The sequence below is a fragment of the Plectropomus leopardus genome, chromosome 1 (assembly GCF_008729295.1).
Source record: "Plectropomus leopardus isolate mb chromosome 1, YSFRI_Pleo_2.0, whole genome shotgun sequence".
Lineage (NCBI taxonomy): Eukaryota > Metazoa > Chordata > Actinopteri > Perciformes > Serranidae > Plectropomus > Plectropomus leopardus.
In genome coordinates this window covers 3874324-3890996 of record NC_056463.1, presented here as the reverse complement: position 1 = coordinate 3890996, position 16673 = coordinate 3874324, and the positions used below count along the sequence as shown (strand labels likewise).

The 16673-nt window shown below is 38.0% G+C and overlaps 1 protein-coding gene across 1 annotated transcript in view; it reads left to right on the top strand.

Moving 5' to 3' along the window:
• The first annotated feature begins 1263 nt into the window (after nt 1–1263).
• bbox1 (butyrobetaine (gamma), 2-oxoglutarate dioxygenase (gamma-butyrobetaine hydroxylase) 1) overlaps nt 1264–16673 on the top strand; it is a 35303-nt gene continuing 19893 nt past the window's right edge. Inside the window, exons 1-3 of the mRNA XM_042490655.1 lie at nt 1264–1451; nt 2869–3325; nt 4708–4822. Of these exons, the coding sequence (XP_042346589.1) occupies nt 2921–3325; nt 4708–4822 (520 nt within the window). The 5' untranslated portion in view covers nt 1264–1451; nt 2869–2920. The remainder of the gene's footprint in view (nt 1452–2868; nt 3326–4707; nt 4823–16673) is intronic.

The following is a 16673-nucleotide window of genomic DNA, read 5'->3' as shown; positions in this document are numbered from 1 at the left end:
ACAAATATCCTAAAAATGTCCTAACATTTGAAAAACTTACTGAGATGCTAGAAATGCCCAAAAATCCAAAAACGTACTAAAATCCTAGAAACATCCTAAAATCCCAGTAATGTCCTAAAACCCCCTCACCAAAAAAGTCCTAAAATCCAAGAAACATCCCAGAATCCTAGAAATATCATGAAACCTAAGAAACGTCTGAAAATCCTATAAATGTCCTAAAATCCTTGAAATGTCCCAAAATCCCAGAAATGTCCTAACATCCCAGAAACATTCTCAAATCCTAGAAATATCCTAAAAATGTCCCAACATTTGAAAAACTTTACTAGGATCCTAGAAATGTCCCAAAATCCAAAAATGTACTAAAATCCTAGAAATGTCCTCAAATCCTTGAAACATCCTAAAATCCCAGTAATGTCCTAAAATCCCCCAACTAAGAAGTGCTAAAATCCAAGAAACATCCTAGAATCCTAGAAATATCATGAAACCCAAGACACGTCTGAAAATCCTATGAATGTCCTAAAATCCTTGAAATGTCCCAAAATCCCAGAAATGTCCTAATATCGCAGAAACATTCTAAAATCCTAGAAATATCCTAAAATCCTAGAAATGTCCTCAAATCCCAGAAATGTCCTCAAATCCCAGTAATGTCCTCAAATCCCCTCATCAAAAAAAGTCCTAAAATCCACAAAAAAAAAATCCTAGAATCCTAGAAATATCCTGAAACCCAAGAAACATCTGAAAACAAGTAACATCCTTAAATCCCAGTAATGTCCTAAAATCCCCTCACCAAAAAAGTCCTAAAATCCAAGAAACGTCCTAGAATCCTAGAAATATCATGAAACCTAAGAAACGTCTGAAAATCCTATAAATGTCCTCAGATCCTTGAAACGTGTGGAGGTGCTACGGCCAGCCCCTGACATAAGGACATATTTAATCTTACTTTTACATCATTAACTACTAGAAGACACCAATAATAAAAAGGATGAATGTTTCAACCTAAATCCAAATCCTAGCATAGTTTTGCAAAAGTGGCCCTCAGTCAAAACAGAAAAAAAGTTGAATATCACTATTGACTCTGTTGTTAAAATACCAATAAATTGTCAATGGGACATAATCTAAAGACTGTCCCCCTCAGAATCACTTGATGTTTCAGCATCCCCCTCAATACTTTCAACACAGCAGCAAACAAAAGAGAAACACTCATTTTGCATTTGTCAAACAGCACGTAGAGGCTTTATTGCGTGTTAAACGCAGCCGTGCTGGCTCAGCTGTCGTTATCAGATGGGACTGAAAAGTAGAGCAACGTTCATGCACTTGTAGTGATTATGTCATCCAGTCCAGCCTCCCGGTCAACCTTTCACCCACTTTCCCTGCTGTCTCTCAGTGACAGCCGGCTTGTGTTGACGGAGCGTGGGGGGAAGAGGATCCATCGTCCAGACATTAGTCTGCAGGTCTGTGGCTGTAACTGTTTTAATGACGGCACTTTGATTCAGAAACTTTGAGGCTAAAAACCAGCTGTGAAGCGCGGTTAGCTTCTCTGTTAGCTTTACAGCTCAAAGTGGATGTAAACAGGAGGAGCCCGTGTGTTTAACCAGCTAACAGTTAGCTAACAGACAGTTTAGCTTCCTCAAAGCCAAAGACTTTACGACTGAACATGTAAACAAAAGGCTGCCGGGTAAACGTGTTATTTAAGCGGCTGTAACCCTCAGTGTGGTTAATTCACGACAGGCAGCTTTAATTTACTCTGTTTCTGCGTGTTTTTCTGTGAATGTGACGGTTTGTTTTGTGCTAACTCAAAAACACCCGCTGCTAGTGATGTCACAGCTGGTGCAGCTGAGCCGATAGTGAAAGTAAACCGGAGATTTTTAAAGCAGTTTTTAAAGAGATATGAAGAGATAGTGGAGGCTGCTGCTTTCAAACCCGAAACAAACAGGTAAGCAAGCAGACACCCACACTTTAACAAAGAGGACAGAGCACACACCGGACTTTGAAGGCTGCACAGAAGCCATACAAACAGATGGTCACACTGAATGAATGAAATCAATAACAAATCAACTCTTTCTGGGATAATGAGAGCTGCAGTGATTAGTTTTGTGTTAATCGACAACCTGATTAACTGACAGCCTTCATGATGGTTAATTAACTCTTTGAAACTGGAGCAAATTGGCTTGATTTCTTTTAAAAATATGGAAAAGGCAATAAGCAACTGAAAAAACTGCAAAAAAAAAAAAAAATACAAGATAATTACCTAAAAATTAGACTTAGACTTAGACACGTTTATTTATCCCACTTGTGGGAAACTAACTTGTCACAGCAGCCGTGTGTACAGAAAAAATATATAAAATATCAATATATACAAAATATAAAATATACAAAAAAATGCAAAAATAGGCATGTATCAAAGAAGAAGAAAAAAAAATGTACAGGTTTTAAATACAAAAATCAAAGATATACCAGAAAAAAAATCAAAGATATACAGATTAAACAAGATGCAGGTAAGAATGTGGGAGAGTTGTTGTATTGTAATAAATAGTAATAAGGATAAATACAAAAATAAAATATATAATAATAATAATAATAATAATAATAAAAAGATCTATAATTAAATAGGGAGCACTGTTGTTGTATTGTAATAATAATAATATATAATAATATATAATAATAATAATAATAAAAATAATAATAAATAATAATAATAATAATATATAATATATAATAATATAATATAATATAGATAATTTTGATTATATGGCTAACTTCAGTATTATAAGTATAGTAAGAGACACCTTATTTTGGTGACTTGATAAATTAGGTTTATTTTACACCCATTTTCTTATGATACTGCTTCTCTTTCTCTTTTAACTACAGATTTGGGGGCCCCTTCTTATCAACGTAGTTGCTTGAAAAGAAGCATTCAGAGATGTGGATGAGTACATTTGCACGTCTCGCTCTGCCTGCGCTGCAGAGGAGCGCCTCTGCCATGGCCTGTCAGGCTCTGAGGGCTTGTCGTCGACCCGGGAGGTCTGCAGGTCCACTACCCTCATGTCTGACTTCAATGCGGCTCCGTGGGCAGCACACACTGGGGTCGGCCCCGCTCCCTCTGGCCGGCCACTCAGTGAGGCACGTCCGGGCTCTGGACGAGGAGAGGATGATGGAGGTGGAGTGGGAGGACGGCGGCCACAGTCTGTACCCGTTCACTTGGCTGAGGGACAACTGCCAGTGTCCACTGTGTACCCTGGAGTCGGCTCAGGCCCGGAAACTGCTGATGTCTGATCTAGATGTCCACACAGGGGTCGACGTTGTCGAGGTCACCAATGACAACAAGGTAAGGATGCTGCCATTATCTGACTGTGTTTTTTTTGGGGGGCCAAATACTCACTGTGATATTCTATTTAAAAGGTCTAGTAAAGGGATGCTAAACCGGTTTTGCTTGGGGGCCACATTTTCAAAATGACAGGAGGCCAGGGGCCAGTCGCAGCAGCACCATACATGTTTCCAGAATTATAGGGCGTTGGTAGGATTTTAGGATGTTTCTTAGATTTTTAATTTTTTTTTTTTTACCGTTTAAAACATTTTACAAGCAGAAATGACTAACTTTTTACTCAGCTTCTTAAATGGAAGAACTGACTGCTTTGTCTTTTCTTCCTTTTTAATAATTTGGATTTCTATGAGTTTTTTTTTTTCAGCGTTGCCTGGACAAAAAACGAGATTTTGTGATGTCAACTCGGCCTCTCAAATTTTTTTTTTTACTGACATTCATAAATGTTTTTCACTGTTCACTGGTGCCATAAAGACTCAACAATTAATTGATCAAGAAAATAATCAGCAGATTAATTAATAATAAAGATAATTGTTAGTCGCAGTCCTACCATGTACACTCCTATACATTCTTATTGTTTTAACACCAAATATTCTTGTAAGTGACGCTGTGTTTCCTCAGCCATTTTTGACGTGACTGGGCAGTTTTTGTTTATCACTGTGAGTTAAAGTTAAACAACAAAACTCAAACTGTACTTTAATATCATGAAACTTATTCCAGTTAAGGAGTGACTTTTACAATATTGACCGTTTTAGGGCGACGGCCTGGTGGTAAACGGTCAGGCAATCTAATTTTGTCAGAAGCAGACATGCAGTCTGACCTTTAAGTCGTCCAAAAGAACAACCTTATGTGAGCTGCGTCCTTTAGATGGTTTGGCCCCTGAAGTGGGACACAGTTATAAACCGACTCCTCTGACCTGTCAACTGTGTGCGCTTTGCTTCTGTTGATAAATAAAAATGTATTAAGATTCCTGTTATGTCTCGTGTTCCTTTACCAAGATTTACTGGATAATGTATTATTGGAAACATATATTTAAACTACCGGAAGAATTACAATTTCATGCTTTCCTCTGTCCATAGAAAACATTAGATTGTGGCATTGGCCAAAAACCCCTGCCAATATTAAAAAAACAGATGGTAAAAGTAGGATGTCTTCCTTTCCTTTTTCTTTGTCAGTTTTCGAGTCACAAAAAGCCCCTAAAAAGGCAGACAAACAGAATTCCCAGTAAATATTTGACCACATCATTACCAGTCAATAAAGAAGAGTGTAAACTTGAAAGAGAGACGGTGCCCTTATGAAAGCAAAACTTAAAAAAAAGGAAACATGGGGGGAAAACAACTAAAACATTTTGGGCATATGGGATCAATGAGCTTTTTGTCCGTCCACAGGTGTCCATTGTGTGGCCCGACCAGCACACCAGTGTGTTCGACGCCGAGTGGCTGAAAAAACGCTGCTTCTCATCTGCTGCCAGACAAGCAATTCAAGAAGAGCTTTTCCTCAATGGTGAGTCTCGCCTTGATATTATCAAATCAAATTAGTGAAACTGTATTTTAGAATTTTGTGCAATATACTGTTTTTGGGGACCACATAGCTGCTATAGATGCTCCACTGGGATTCGACCTACATAAATGATAATAATAATAATAATAATAATATTAACTTTATTTATATAGCACCTTTAAAAACAGAGTTTACAAAGTGCTTTGACAAACAAGGCCAAGTAGAAGCAAGAGGAGTTTCTCGCAGAAGTAAAAAAGTAATACCGAACTAAAGCCAAACAAAAGAGAGGAACCGTCACAAAACAAAAATAACAACACCAACCCATCCCAATATGAATAAATGCTGTTCGAACAATATTTGCAGTAAACACAGAAATAATAGTACTAGTAATAGAATTAAATATGGCCAGGGCAGAATAAAAAATAAATAAATGATAAAAATAAATAATAAAATGAATAAATAGATTAATAAAATACACCAATTAAGAAAATAATTAAAATGCACTCATAAATATACACAGAAATACACTTATATTACCGTTTCAGGTACAGTTAAACTAGTGGAGCCTAACGCAGTTCTGCCAACAATCCTCCGTTCATGAACGTTATAGTGTTTAGTTTTTGTTGAAACTGTTTAGAGACGCGTTGATTCAAGTGTTTGGTCATTTTGGAGGATGAAGGTTTTGGGGTTGTTGTATTGTGTGACACTGATTTTGGGCTGTCCCAGGCGAAATATGAGCAACGAGAAAGAAGCGTGGCGATATCTTTGGTTGTGGTTTTAAAACAGAGAGAGAGGTTCAAGGACGGCTGTTATCCGCGTCCACATTGTCCCCCTCCTCCTCCTCTGCTTCAGACTTTTTTCGAATCACAAAAATTCTGCTATAACTATGGCTTGATTCATGTTTGTTCGCATTTTTTTCTCACCACAACAGTGGCGTAGATGACACACATTGATGGCTTTTTCTTGTGTATTGACATCGATGGACATAAGTCTCAGCCTTCAGTTCAAAAGGTGTCATTGCACCGTCTGCAGACATCAAACTCGATGTCGTACTCATGTTTATTAAGATCCATATGTAGCTCACACGAAACATATAAGATTGCAAAATTCTCACAGTCTGCAGGCTTTAGGGTACCGTCACACATTTGCAAAATTAACGTTGCATTTCTATGAAAAGCGAGCGACGGGGTTAAAAGCAAGTTTTTCGGTGAAGCAAATTTGCATTTTTATGTAGCGTTACACTTTGACCAATAACAGAAGCGTGTGGAGAAAACACTGATTGTTTCTGTGTTTAACTAGTGGATATTTATGATATTGGTCATAAAAATGACAAACTAACTCAAATAGGAGATGCTCCCTGGCGGCCAGTGAGAAGGGACGTAGGCGTGAATATTTAAGAAAATGGAAACTTGTATCATTAACATCATATTTCGCTGCATTTATTAGCAATCTAGTTAACATAAGCCAGCTTTTCTGGATGCGTCACACCCGGCACTGCCCACATTCAGCACAAATATCAACTCGACAGGCAGTGGTCAGTCGGCTGAATTCACTCATGTGTGATCTCGATTAGTCAAAATAACAAACATCTCTCTATATTATGCAATGCAGTTCGGTTGAGCTCGGTGTACCGAATAAAGTGGCCACTGAGTGTATTTAGATGCGTGACGGGGGATTTTTTTTTAGCTGAGTTTGTGATGTACTAGAATGTGCTTATCTCCTCCTAAATGTGTTCACCGAATGGATGCACACATGAACTCAGTGGTGTTATATACTGGTGAAATTAAAAAAAAAATGCATAATGCATTTAAACTGCTGACAAAAAAGGCCTGTAGAGATGGGACTGCACATGCCTGAAACTGATAGCTTTTTAATTGATTGTCATGTCATCAGATCATCAGCAAAATGGTTTTTAAAGGAGGCCATAAATCAAAACGCAGCTGTCAAAGAATTAACAGGATGAACACACACTGTCATGAATTACTGCGTTTTCAAGGCCGTATCTGAGAACAGTAATTTGTCTGCATGGCAGAGTGGTGAGAGTTACCTGCTTGTACGTTGCAAACAAGCAGGTGCATACTCGGGCCATACTGTGACCACATGAGCGTCACATTTCATTTTGGACACCTTTGTTACATGACATCAAAATCCCCAAGTACAGCCTCATATCTCAGTCCTGAATGCCCAAACAAAACATTTCTATTCTTATTGACCTGACAGATTTCACACTTTGTTTTGAAGGAAATGTCATGAAACAGTCAGTAGGTTTGTTTCAATTATAGATTTGCACAAAACTTGAGCAAGATTTTAGAGATGTCAACAAAACACATCACGAGATGACTGTGTTTCCACTGAGTAATGTTTTGCGACTTCTCAAGCAGAAGCATGGCGATGGATGTTCAAAACATGAGCAGGTTCATTTCTGTTGCAGCCGTCATTATTTTTAATCGAAGGCGACGTAGGCATGTTATGCAGCGATAAAGGAAATGCAAGCCCCCTATACATGGGAGCGGCCACATATGAGGGATTTCTGGAAGGTTTTTGTCCAAAATTTCACAGAGGAATTCTGGATTTAATATTTAATGATAATCTGCTCAACTTTCTCAGAGTTACGTGATGCAATAACAGCTCTTGTAGCTCCTGCTGCATCATGAGGGAGGCAGTTCATGCTGACAAGTGCACAGCATCATGTGACCTATATGGAAGTGAATACGTGTCATTGCAGTTTTTCGTTATATGTCTTTTTCAAATACCATCCCATGCAAACATAAAAACGTTTTTGCAATAAATTGACTTTTTTTTCCTTAGGCATTTTTATATTTGCAAGTTCAGTTTGTGCAGTTTGAATATTAATGGAATCCTGCCTAACCTGTTACTGTAACATTAATTTGAGATAGCTTTTTACCAGCCTTATTATTCCCTGTGTTTTATAACACACGAGCTCACGTTGTGTTTATGACAGTTTGAGCGTTTTATTGGCCTGGTGAATTTTGGTAATTCTACATTTTCTGTCTCTTGAGCAAAAGCCAACACCACAGTCCTTTTTCTCTGTTATCTCTGGTCATATAGCACCAAAAGTATTTGCATTTTTCTACTGCGTAAAAAGTACATAGTTTTATGAAAAAAACATCTTTCCAGCAGCAAAATACTTCATTAATCCCTAATGTAGGTTTATGAAAGACTATGTGAAGGGATTTCACCCTGACATCAGTGTAAAATGACAAAAAAAAAAATAGTTTGTGGTTTTTCTTTATGCATATGTCACCGCTTCTTATTGTGTTAATTCCTTTTTTTAGTTTTTAGAATTATTGGCATATTAAACTAGATTTTGCTGACAAGACTAAGCCTTATTCATATTCATTGGGTGTTTTTTACATGGACTTGAATAACCTGTTTATGATCCGGGTTGTGGGAGTATCCCATTCGGGCATGTAAACACTATGCTGTGTTGTGTGCTCTAAAGGAAAAAGTATTTGGGGAATATAAATCACCTGATTTCTTGGCGCTTGTGTCAACACCATACCCCGAAAATGATCATAACTGGGTTATTCATGTCCATGTAGCCGCACTCAGTAACATCAAAATGGTTCACCTGAGGTGTGTTTCATGCGTAATTGTCAAAAAGGGAAACTTAAAAGAGGTATATTTTGAATTGAATTGTAATAGGTTTAAACTTGGCATGTGGCAACAGCAGGAGTTGAGTTGTTCTGAATAAAGGCTTGTTAACATCCATTATGTAATTAAGCTGCAGCTCTCTGATGTGTGTGTGTGTGTGTGTGTGTGTGTGTGTGTGTGTGTGTGTGTGCAGCTGCAGTAATTAGAAATGAGTGGACTTTCTCTGCTAACCTCTCCTGGTGAGAAAAAGATGGCTCTGATCTAAACTCTTCTTCCCACACATTTTTCTTCCCAGTAACATAACAGCGTTGTTAAGGAAGGCGGTTTTTCTTAAGACTGGGAAGAGAACTCATTTTACAGTACATTTACAACGGCCCAGTACGTTTTACAGTCTGCCAGACAGCGGAGGAGAAAGTTCAGCCGTGGAACAAGGTAGCAGCTTTTCAGTGGAGCGGGGGATGGACTGCAGTCGGTTTGTGTACACACACGTGGTCCTGAAGGACCGTGTGTGTGTGTGTGTGTGTGTGTGTGTGTGTGTGTGTGTGTGTGTGTGTGTGTGTGTGTGTGTGTGTGTGTGTGTGAGGAACTCCTTCATCCATGTTGAAATGTAAACAGATCCCCCTCGTAACAATTTACAGACAGATAGTCATTATGTAGAGTAGATTTTTTTTTTTCTCCGCTCAGAGCTGGGAGCGCTCCTGGAAGACACTGCTAAGCTCATACACCAAAACACAATGCAAGATGACATACACACACACACACACAGACACACACACTCTCACTCTGGGTTTAATTATTTCCTCCTGAGCGCCAGCCTGAAATTCCTTGCACCAAAAAATACCGGAAAGGTCTACATTCTCAGAAGATGGATGATGAAAAGTGTTCACCTCCGAGGATTTTTTGGCTCACGTTCTCACTGCTTACTTCTCCATGACGTTATTTCACTGAAGCGTCGTCCACAGTTTGAATTACTGTTTCCCTTTTCATGCAGCGCACCTAGATTTTACAGGCCCAAGTGTGCCTGTTAAAGTGTTCCCAACAGTGAAAGTTAAGCGCAAACGGGACACTGTGAGGTCAATATGAAAATTGGAGCTCTGGGGATATTATTCAGCCTGTACTATACCTCCCACTTTTATGTCTAAAGTAATGTTTCTGTCTTCTGCTTTTACCGTTTCTATGGAGTTGTGCAACTCAAACCGCAGGATGTAGTTCAGCAGCAGCTATTATTGGAGTGAGACATGGAAATATTATTATTCAAGGACAGTTAATACATTACAAAGAAAACTTTTTGGTCTATTTATTGTTAATACAGGGATCAGCTGGAGCGTGTTGAATTTGCGCTTGAGTTTTTGGAGCCTGCAAATATCAACCTAAGGATCCAGCATCCCCCCCTGTCCCATGCACCATCACTGTGCAGTAAGTTCTTCAGTTAGGCCTTTATTTTCGAATGTTAACTGCAGCGTATTGGATGCACATGTGATTTGTCAGCATCTCTAGTTTATTGTCCGTGCACATCTCGTCCTCACAAAGCTGAGCCGAGGCGCAGTGCGTCTGCAGAGTAAAGCAGCGGACGTTCTGAAAAGCTGACGTCTGTATAAACGGGAGTCTCATTCAGACCCCCTCTGCCTCTGCCATATGGAAAACTGATTTAGAGTGAGGGTCAAGAACAGATCTGCATGTTCTTACCAAACACAAGCTCGCCGTTGTCAGTGTTTCCTTCCCTGGGAACGAACAAATCCCTGAGCCTGTGGGTATGTGTAACCAGGAATTTAACCTCACACTGCCTGGTGTTTCAGACGGGGGCGACGTTCTCCTACTAAGTCTCTAATATCCTAATATACAGTCCTTCTTTTCTTGGACACAATTTTCTATTTTTTGACTGTCAGTTTTTTTAATTTGACCACTTTTGTTGACTGTTGTTTAAAAGCTTTGCTGTCTTTAAATTTTTTTGTTTTTGTTTTATTTTGGGGGGCTGTCATCATTCAGGAATCTTGATTGATATTTCTTTTCAAAAGACATAAATTAAAAGAGGTCGCCCCAGTCCAGTACATTGTTTTTTTTAATAGACAACGTAGTGGCGTGGCTCCAGGGCTGGCAATGTCTGTCATACAGAAATGTCCAACTACTACTGGATTGATTGCCATGAAATTTCCTCCAAACATTTACATTCCCCTCGGGATGAGTTGTAACCATTTAAGTGAGTTATTCAGTTGTAATATATCCAGTGATTGTGATTGTGGTCAACCACTCCACCCCCAGACACAAAAGCTTTGAAACACTCCCCTCTGGCAGGAGGCTGCGGCCAATCAAGACCAAAACCTCCACAAGGACAGCTTTGTCCCAAACGCAGCTGGCCTCATCAACAAGGCCCGGGACCCCCACTGATGTGGACTCTTAACCCCCCCCCCCACACCACCAGTAGACGTTACGCGTTACATTTACCTTTTCATATTTGTATATGTGCATTACATAGCCGCTTTTGGACCAGTTCCCCCGAAAACTACATATTTTTAAGGGCTTTTCCTCTGCTCGCATTCATAACCCCTACACTGTAAAAAACTGTAAAAAAAAGAAAGTAAATATAACTTTTAATCTTGATTGATGTTTACATTATATCTTACTGTTATGTTTACATAAAATTTAATTGAGTTAGTATTTACTTAATTTTGTGGACATGTCATCCAGGTCATGGTATCCATAGCTGCTATTTCGTTGGCAGCTGGTCTTGTTTCAGTTCCTTGAAGACATTTCGCTTCTCATCCAAGAAGCTTCTTCATTTCTAACCAACTGAAAGGGAGATGCAAGCTTTAGACTCTGCATCTGTGTGTGCTACAGCCGCAGCAACCCTCACGAATGCTGCTTTGGTCAAAGACGCACGAGTGTCCTTAACGACTCTGTAGCACACACCAGCACAGAGTTTGAAGCTTGCAACTCCCTTCAAGCAGGTTAGAACTGAAGAAGCTTCTTTTTTTTTAAAAAAAAGATGATTTTTAGGGGCTTTTTTATTGCCTTTAATGGACAGGACAGTCAGAGCGTGAAAGGGGGAGAGAGAGCGGGCGACATGCAGCAAAGGGCCGAGGCAGGGATCAAACCCGCGGCCACTGCGGCGAGGATATAACCTCTGTGTATGGGGATCAAGGAACTGAAACAAGTCCAGTTGTCAACAAAATAGCACTTGTGGTTGATTTGGTCGAGTTGTTGCAACTTAAAAATGACAAGTTAGGGACGCCAAGTGGGCGCCTCATAAACAGAGGGTAAGTCCTTACTATGGCAGCTGCGGGTTCGATTCCGACCTCGGCCCTTTGCTGTATGTCATCCCCTCTCTCTCTTTCCCTTTCATGCTTAAGCTGTACTATCTCCAAAAGAGGCAAAAGCCAAAAGAAAAAAAAAGTTAAAAAAAAAAGAAAAGTGACAAGTTAAATTAAATCAGTCTTTCTAAGTTTTAGCAACTTAAGTAGACTAGATTTACTGTGCTATATATCTGTATTTTATGGGTAAACTAGTCATATTTGTCATATTTGTTTATTCTTTGTATATTTTGACAAGTCAACAAAACAGAACTCGCACATTTCCTAACTTCATCGTTTGCTATATCCTCTTTGGGATGATCAAGTTAAATCAGACTAACTTGGTTTACTTAAGTTGCTAACACTTAGAAAGAACAAGGTAATTTCACCTGTCAATTTTTAAGTTGCAACAACTTCACAAAAGGAAATTTAAAAAAAAGGTTAACACTGTATGTATAAAGGAAACTTGATTTATGATTAAGAGTTAAATTTACTTTCCTTTTTCAAGGCAATCAGTTTCCAGGATCATTTTAAGTAAAATCAACTTGTCAGATTTTACAGTGCAAAATAAATACTGAAGTGACTCACTGTAAGCCCGCCAGCAGCTGGTATAGTAATGTCACTTTGCTTTAACGAGTCAAAATTGCATTTTCACCATTACATATATGCTTATTAAGCCTGGACTTTACTTTCTGTCCATTTTTTTCATGTTTTCTACCAAATTTTTCATGAAGAGCTGTTGTTTGTGTCTTGTGTTGTCAGTTGTTTACACAGCTGACAGGTTTATAAAAACAGTGGTTGCTGGTTTTGCACTGACTCATGTGTTAAACCAATCACAGTAGACTTAATTCACTCCTGGTTCCTCTTGCTCAGAGTACCTACTCTGAAATAGGAGCCAAAAAAAGTCTAAAATATTCTGTGTTCTTTTATATTTACTACTCTGAACCTTCGCTTACACCTTGAATAATTTTGCAAATTCATACACAAACTACCTCTTCTAAAAGACAGCACAGCTCTTTTCATTTTAATTCAGGCACATTATACATATTCTTATAGTATTTTTCAAATTTTTATTGCAATTCTATTATGTCTTTGTTTATTAATTTTTTGTGATACTTGCTTCAAATTCAAGTATATACATAAAAAAGTACACTGTGCATTCATGCAGTGAAATTCTTTCTGCCCTGACTCTCTCTTAAACTTTAAAATGTCTAAATAGCACAATAAATAAAAAAAATACCTAACCTCACAATAAAACAATAGCAGAATATAACTGCTATGACAGTTTATGTTATTATTTTAAAGTTAATTTTCTCTTACGATGTTGATGTTTTGCACCAATGCAACAATTATTCAAGTACTCAATAACATAACCAGGAACTGAGGAAAGAAGGAGGGAACACCAGAGGCGGGATAAAACATATAAAGATAGATAGATAGATAGATAGATAGATAGATAGATAGATAGACAAATCAATAGATAAGATTAAAATAGTAATAAAAAAAAATAGGTAAAATACTCAAACTGTAATTAAGAGGCAAATGACAAGATAACAGCACAAAATAAAATAATAAATAGATATTTTTTAAAATAATGAAATGATATGAGAAGCAGAAAAAACATGTTAAACAGAGTAAAACACATAAATAAAAAAAGAAAAAAGTCAATAGATAAATACATGAAGTTAATTTTAAAGACAAAAATTTAAAAGGTAGTTTGCTTATAAAAATATCCTCAGTGAAAGCCTGTGTGGCAAAAAAAAACAAAAAAAAAAACAGTTCAGATATATCTCAACATCTACAACACAGATTGACACAAAGTGTGCACCGACATTACAGACAGTCCTCGCAGTGAGATTATCGAATGACTTTTAGGATCCCCTGATTTTAAACCGCCACCAGCGGGTTGGCATTTATATTTCAGTGAGTGAAATGTCACGACAGCTATTGGATGGTTTCATGCAGTTTAGCGCAGACACGCCTGTGTTTGGTGAGAAGTGGTGAGCCTCTGAATTTTCATCTTGTGCCGTCATCGGGTCGGAGCTGAAATTCAGCACTTTGGTTCGACAGTTTATTTTTTTTACAGTTTGATTACACTTGTGCGACTGCATACTCGTAGTCTCATTTATTTTTATTTCTTTGGACCAACCTCTTTTTGGGACATTCGGTCGTCGGCCTCTAAAGTCAAATATTCATCAGTCAGCTGCTACGTGACGAGGACGCTGTCAGATTTATTTGTTTCTATCTGTCATCATCAGCACAAAAATTACATCTAATTCATAGATGTGTTTGGGAGTTTGGGAATTCACGCCTGCTGTTTTCTTGCTGGCATTTGCACCCTGAACCTCTCATGTCATGCGAGGGAGGGCGATGATGCTGAATCGCTCTCTGGAGCACCCAAAGGCTCATGTCACTCACACCCTTATCTGCAGTGACGCTTCCTTTCACCGATAAATCTGTCGTTGATTTACTCAAATGCCTGCCAGATGCTTCTAATATTTGAACCATGTCATCGTCTCAGGCCTCCCATTTTGCGCTTGTCATGTTTATTTAGCCCGGGCGAGAATCATGACTAATTTCATGTCACTGGCGTTTAAAAGATGGATTTGAAACAGGTTAAATGGATTTTTTAGAAAAGTAAAAATAAGCCTAAACACATTGCTCACAGCCTTTTCTCACACACTCAACATATCCACCCGCTCGCATTGGTAGTTTGTAAAAAGGAGCCTGTGTTGCTTTAAAAACCTTTCTCTTATTCAGCAGCACTTTGAATTGCAGATTGGCACGTCATTACTGTGACAAGTTGAATAATTTGCCATCATCATCACTCAATAACTTTAACAAGTTGTACTAATAGAAGTTATCTCTGCCTACTTTTTCTGTTTCTCCACATTTCTTTGTACTCTGCAGGTTCTGGGTTTGATGTTTCGCACATCAAGTAACAATAGCTGAACGGTATTTTGATCGTGTGGAGTTGAGAAACAAAACAGCTTAATGGTTTTCGCCTGTTTACTTTAATCATTTGCAGATTGTTTTGTTCCTCTTGTTCCTCCGTTAGATAACTGATTTAACATTTAAGTAGCAGAACAAAAGCTCAGTTTTAGCCTGTGTTTCTGATTAGACGGATGTGTCAGTCTTTAAGTTTTTTCAACCTTCTTTTTTTTGTGTTGCAGCTACCAGAGGGTTATTATTGTGACTTTTTTCTTGATTAAGTCCATGTGTTAGTGCCTTAACATTTGTATTGATCAATGCTGTTATATAAAGCCATCTGAAATAAGTGGAAAAATGTAATGTTTTTTTATTTTTTTTATTCTTGAAAGTTCATTCTTGGACACAGCAGTCTGACAGTCTGTGGCACCTTATAGTCCAGCTTAGTCAGGGGTGTAGTGCTGCCAGAGCGCACCAGAATGAAGCTCCTCAGCTTTTTTATTCTTATTTTCTCCAAGTGAGGTTACAGAATATTTGCAGTTGGGAAAACCTGGTTATTATTCACTTATTCATTTTTGAAGGGCTCGAAGATCCAGTCATCACTGAAGTGTCTGTCATATAAGAGAGACAATAAAAACAAAAGTAATGGTCAAAGTCTTCATATTGACGGCGTGTTGATTGATTTAAGACATCAACTCACGCACTGAGTAAAATGCAAGAAAACATTCCACCTTAAAATTTGCTGGAAGCTACTGAAAGCCTCTGAGCCTCGCAGTGAATTACATTATTTTTCCCTCAAACTATCTTGCTAATTAATTAATAATGCTGTGGTATGTGGCATAAGTTTAAAGCTATATACTTGTCCCTATACAAATGAAAATGAAATAAATAGCTGTAAAATAGTTAAGATGAAAAGACAGCGAAACATTCATTAAGTTTTTTGGAACAGCTAAAAAGGTAAAACTTTACAATCGCTAAACAACGATAAAACCAGGCTCATGCCCACCGTGGCCAGCTGTCAGTGTGAACTTCAACAAAAGGAGCAGCGGTTACATAACCTTAGATACAAGCCACAACTAGGGCTGCAATTTATGATTATTTTCATTGTCAGTTAATCTGTAGATTATTTTCTTGATTAATCAGTCAGTTGATTGGAATTTAAAATGTCAGAAAATGGTTAAAAAGCAACAACCTCAAAACCAGTTAATTCATTATCAGATTAGTTGGCAATTAATTTAATGCCTTACTTATCGACTATCGATTATTTTATCATTCATTTGTCCTAATTCTTTGTCGTGTGCGGCACCATGCATGCATGTGTCATAGGTGCACTCTTTTCTATAGGATTTTGTATCAGTAGAGATGAAATATTAACATTAATGAGTACGTTTTCATTAGCGTATAATCACCTAAGAATTCAGTAAGAATTGTTGTATTTGTGTCACCTTGAAATGAGCCGTTTATATCTACTTACAAACCTGGTCTTCCTTCATGAAGTTCACCATGTTATTTCTGCAGGAGTCCAAAATAAATGAACCAAACACTGGCTCTAGATATGGCCATTAGTGTTGGACATTTTGACTAAATCCTGCATGCTAGAACTGAAAACAAATATCATTTTATTCCTGAGTTTAGTCCAACTTTTTGTATCATAACCTACCAAAAAGTGCAACAATGTAGTGATCTAATGTACACAAAGGGATGCAGAGTATGAATTGTACTACAAAAAGAAATCAATCATTTCGCTAAATCAGAAAGAAGAGCAGATGATGCAGATGTCCTCGGTAGGACACAGCTATAAATGTCCACTTTTATTTTCCCTCCGATGCAGACGTGTCCAAATAAAAGGTCACAAAACAGTCACCATTCAATAAATAAATACACACACACAACCAGATGGAAAATATAATCTAAGTATGTGAAAGCCTAAGAAACATCGAGAGGAGTATGCTCAACAGATTTTGTGAAAATGATCGTTGGAAAATTTCTTAGGAATGAGATTGACAGAAAACAAGGAAAGCACT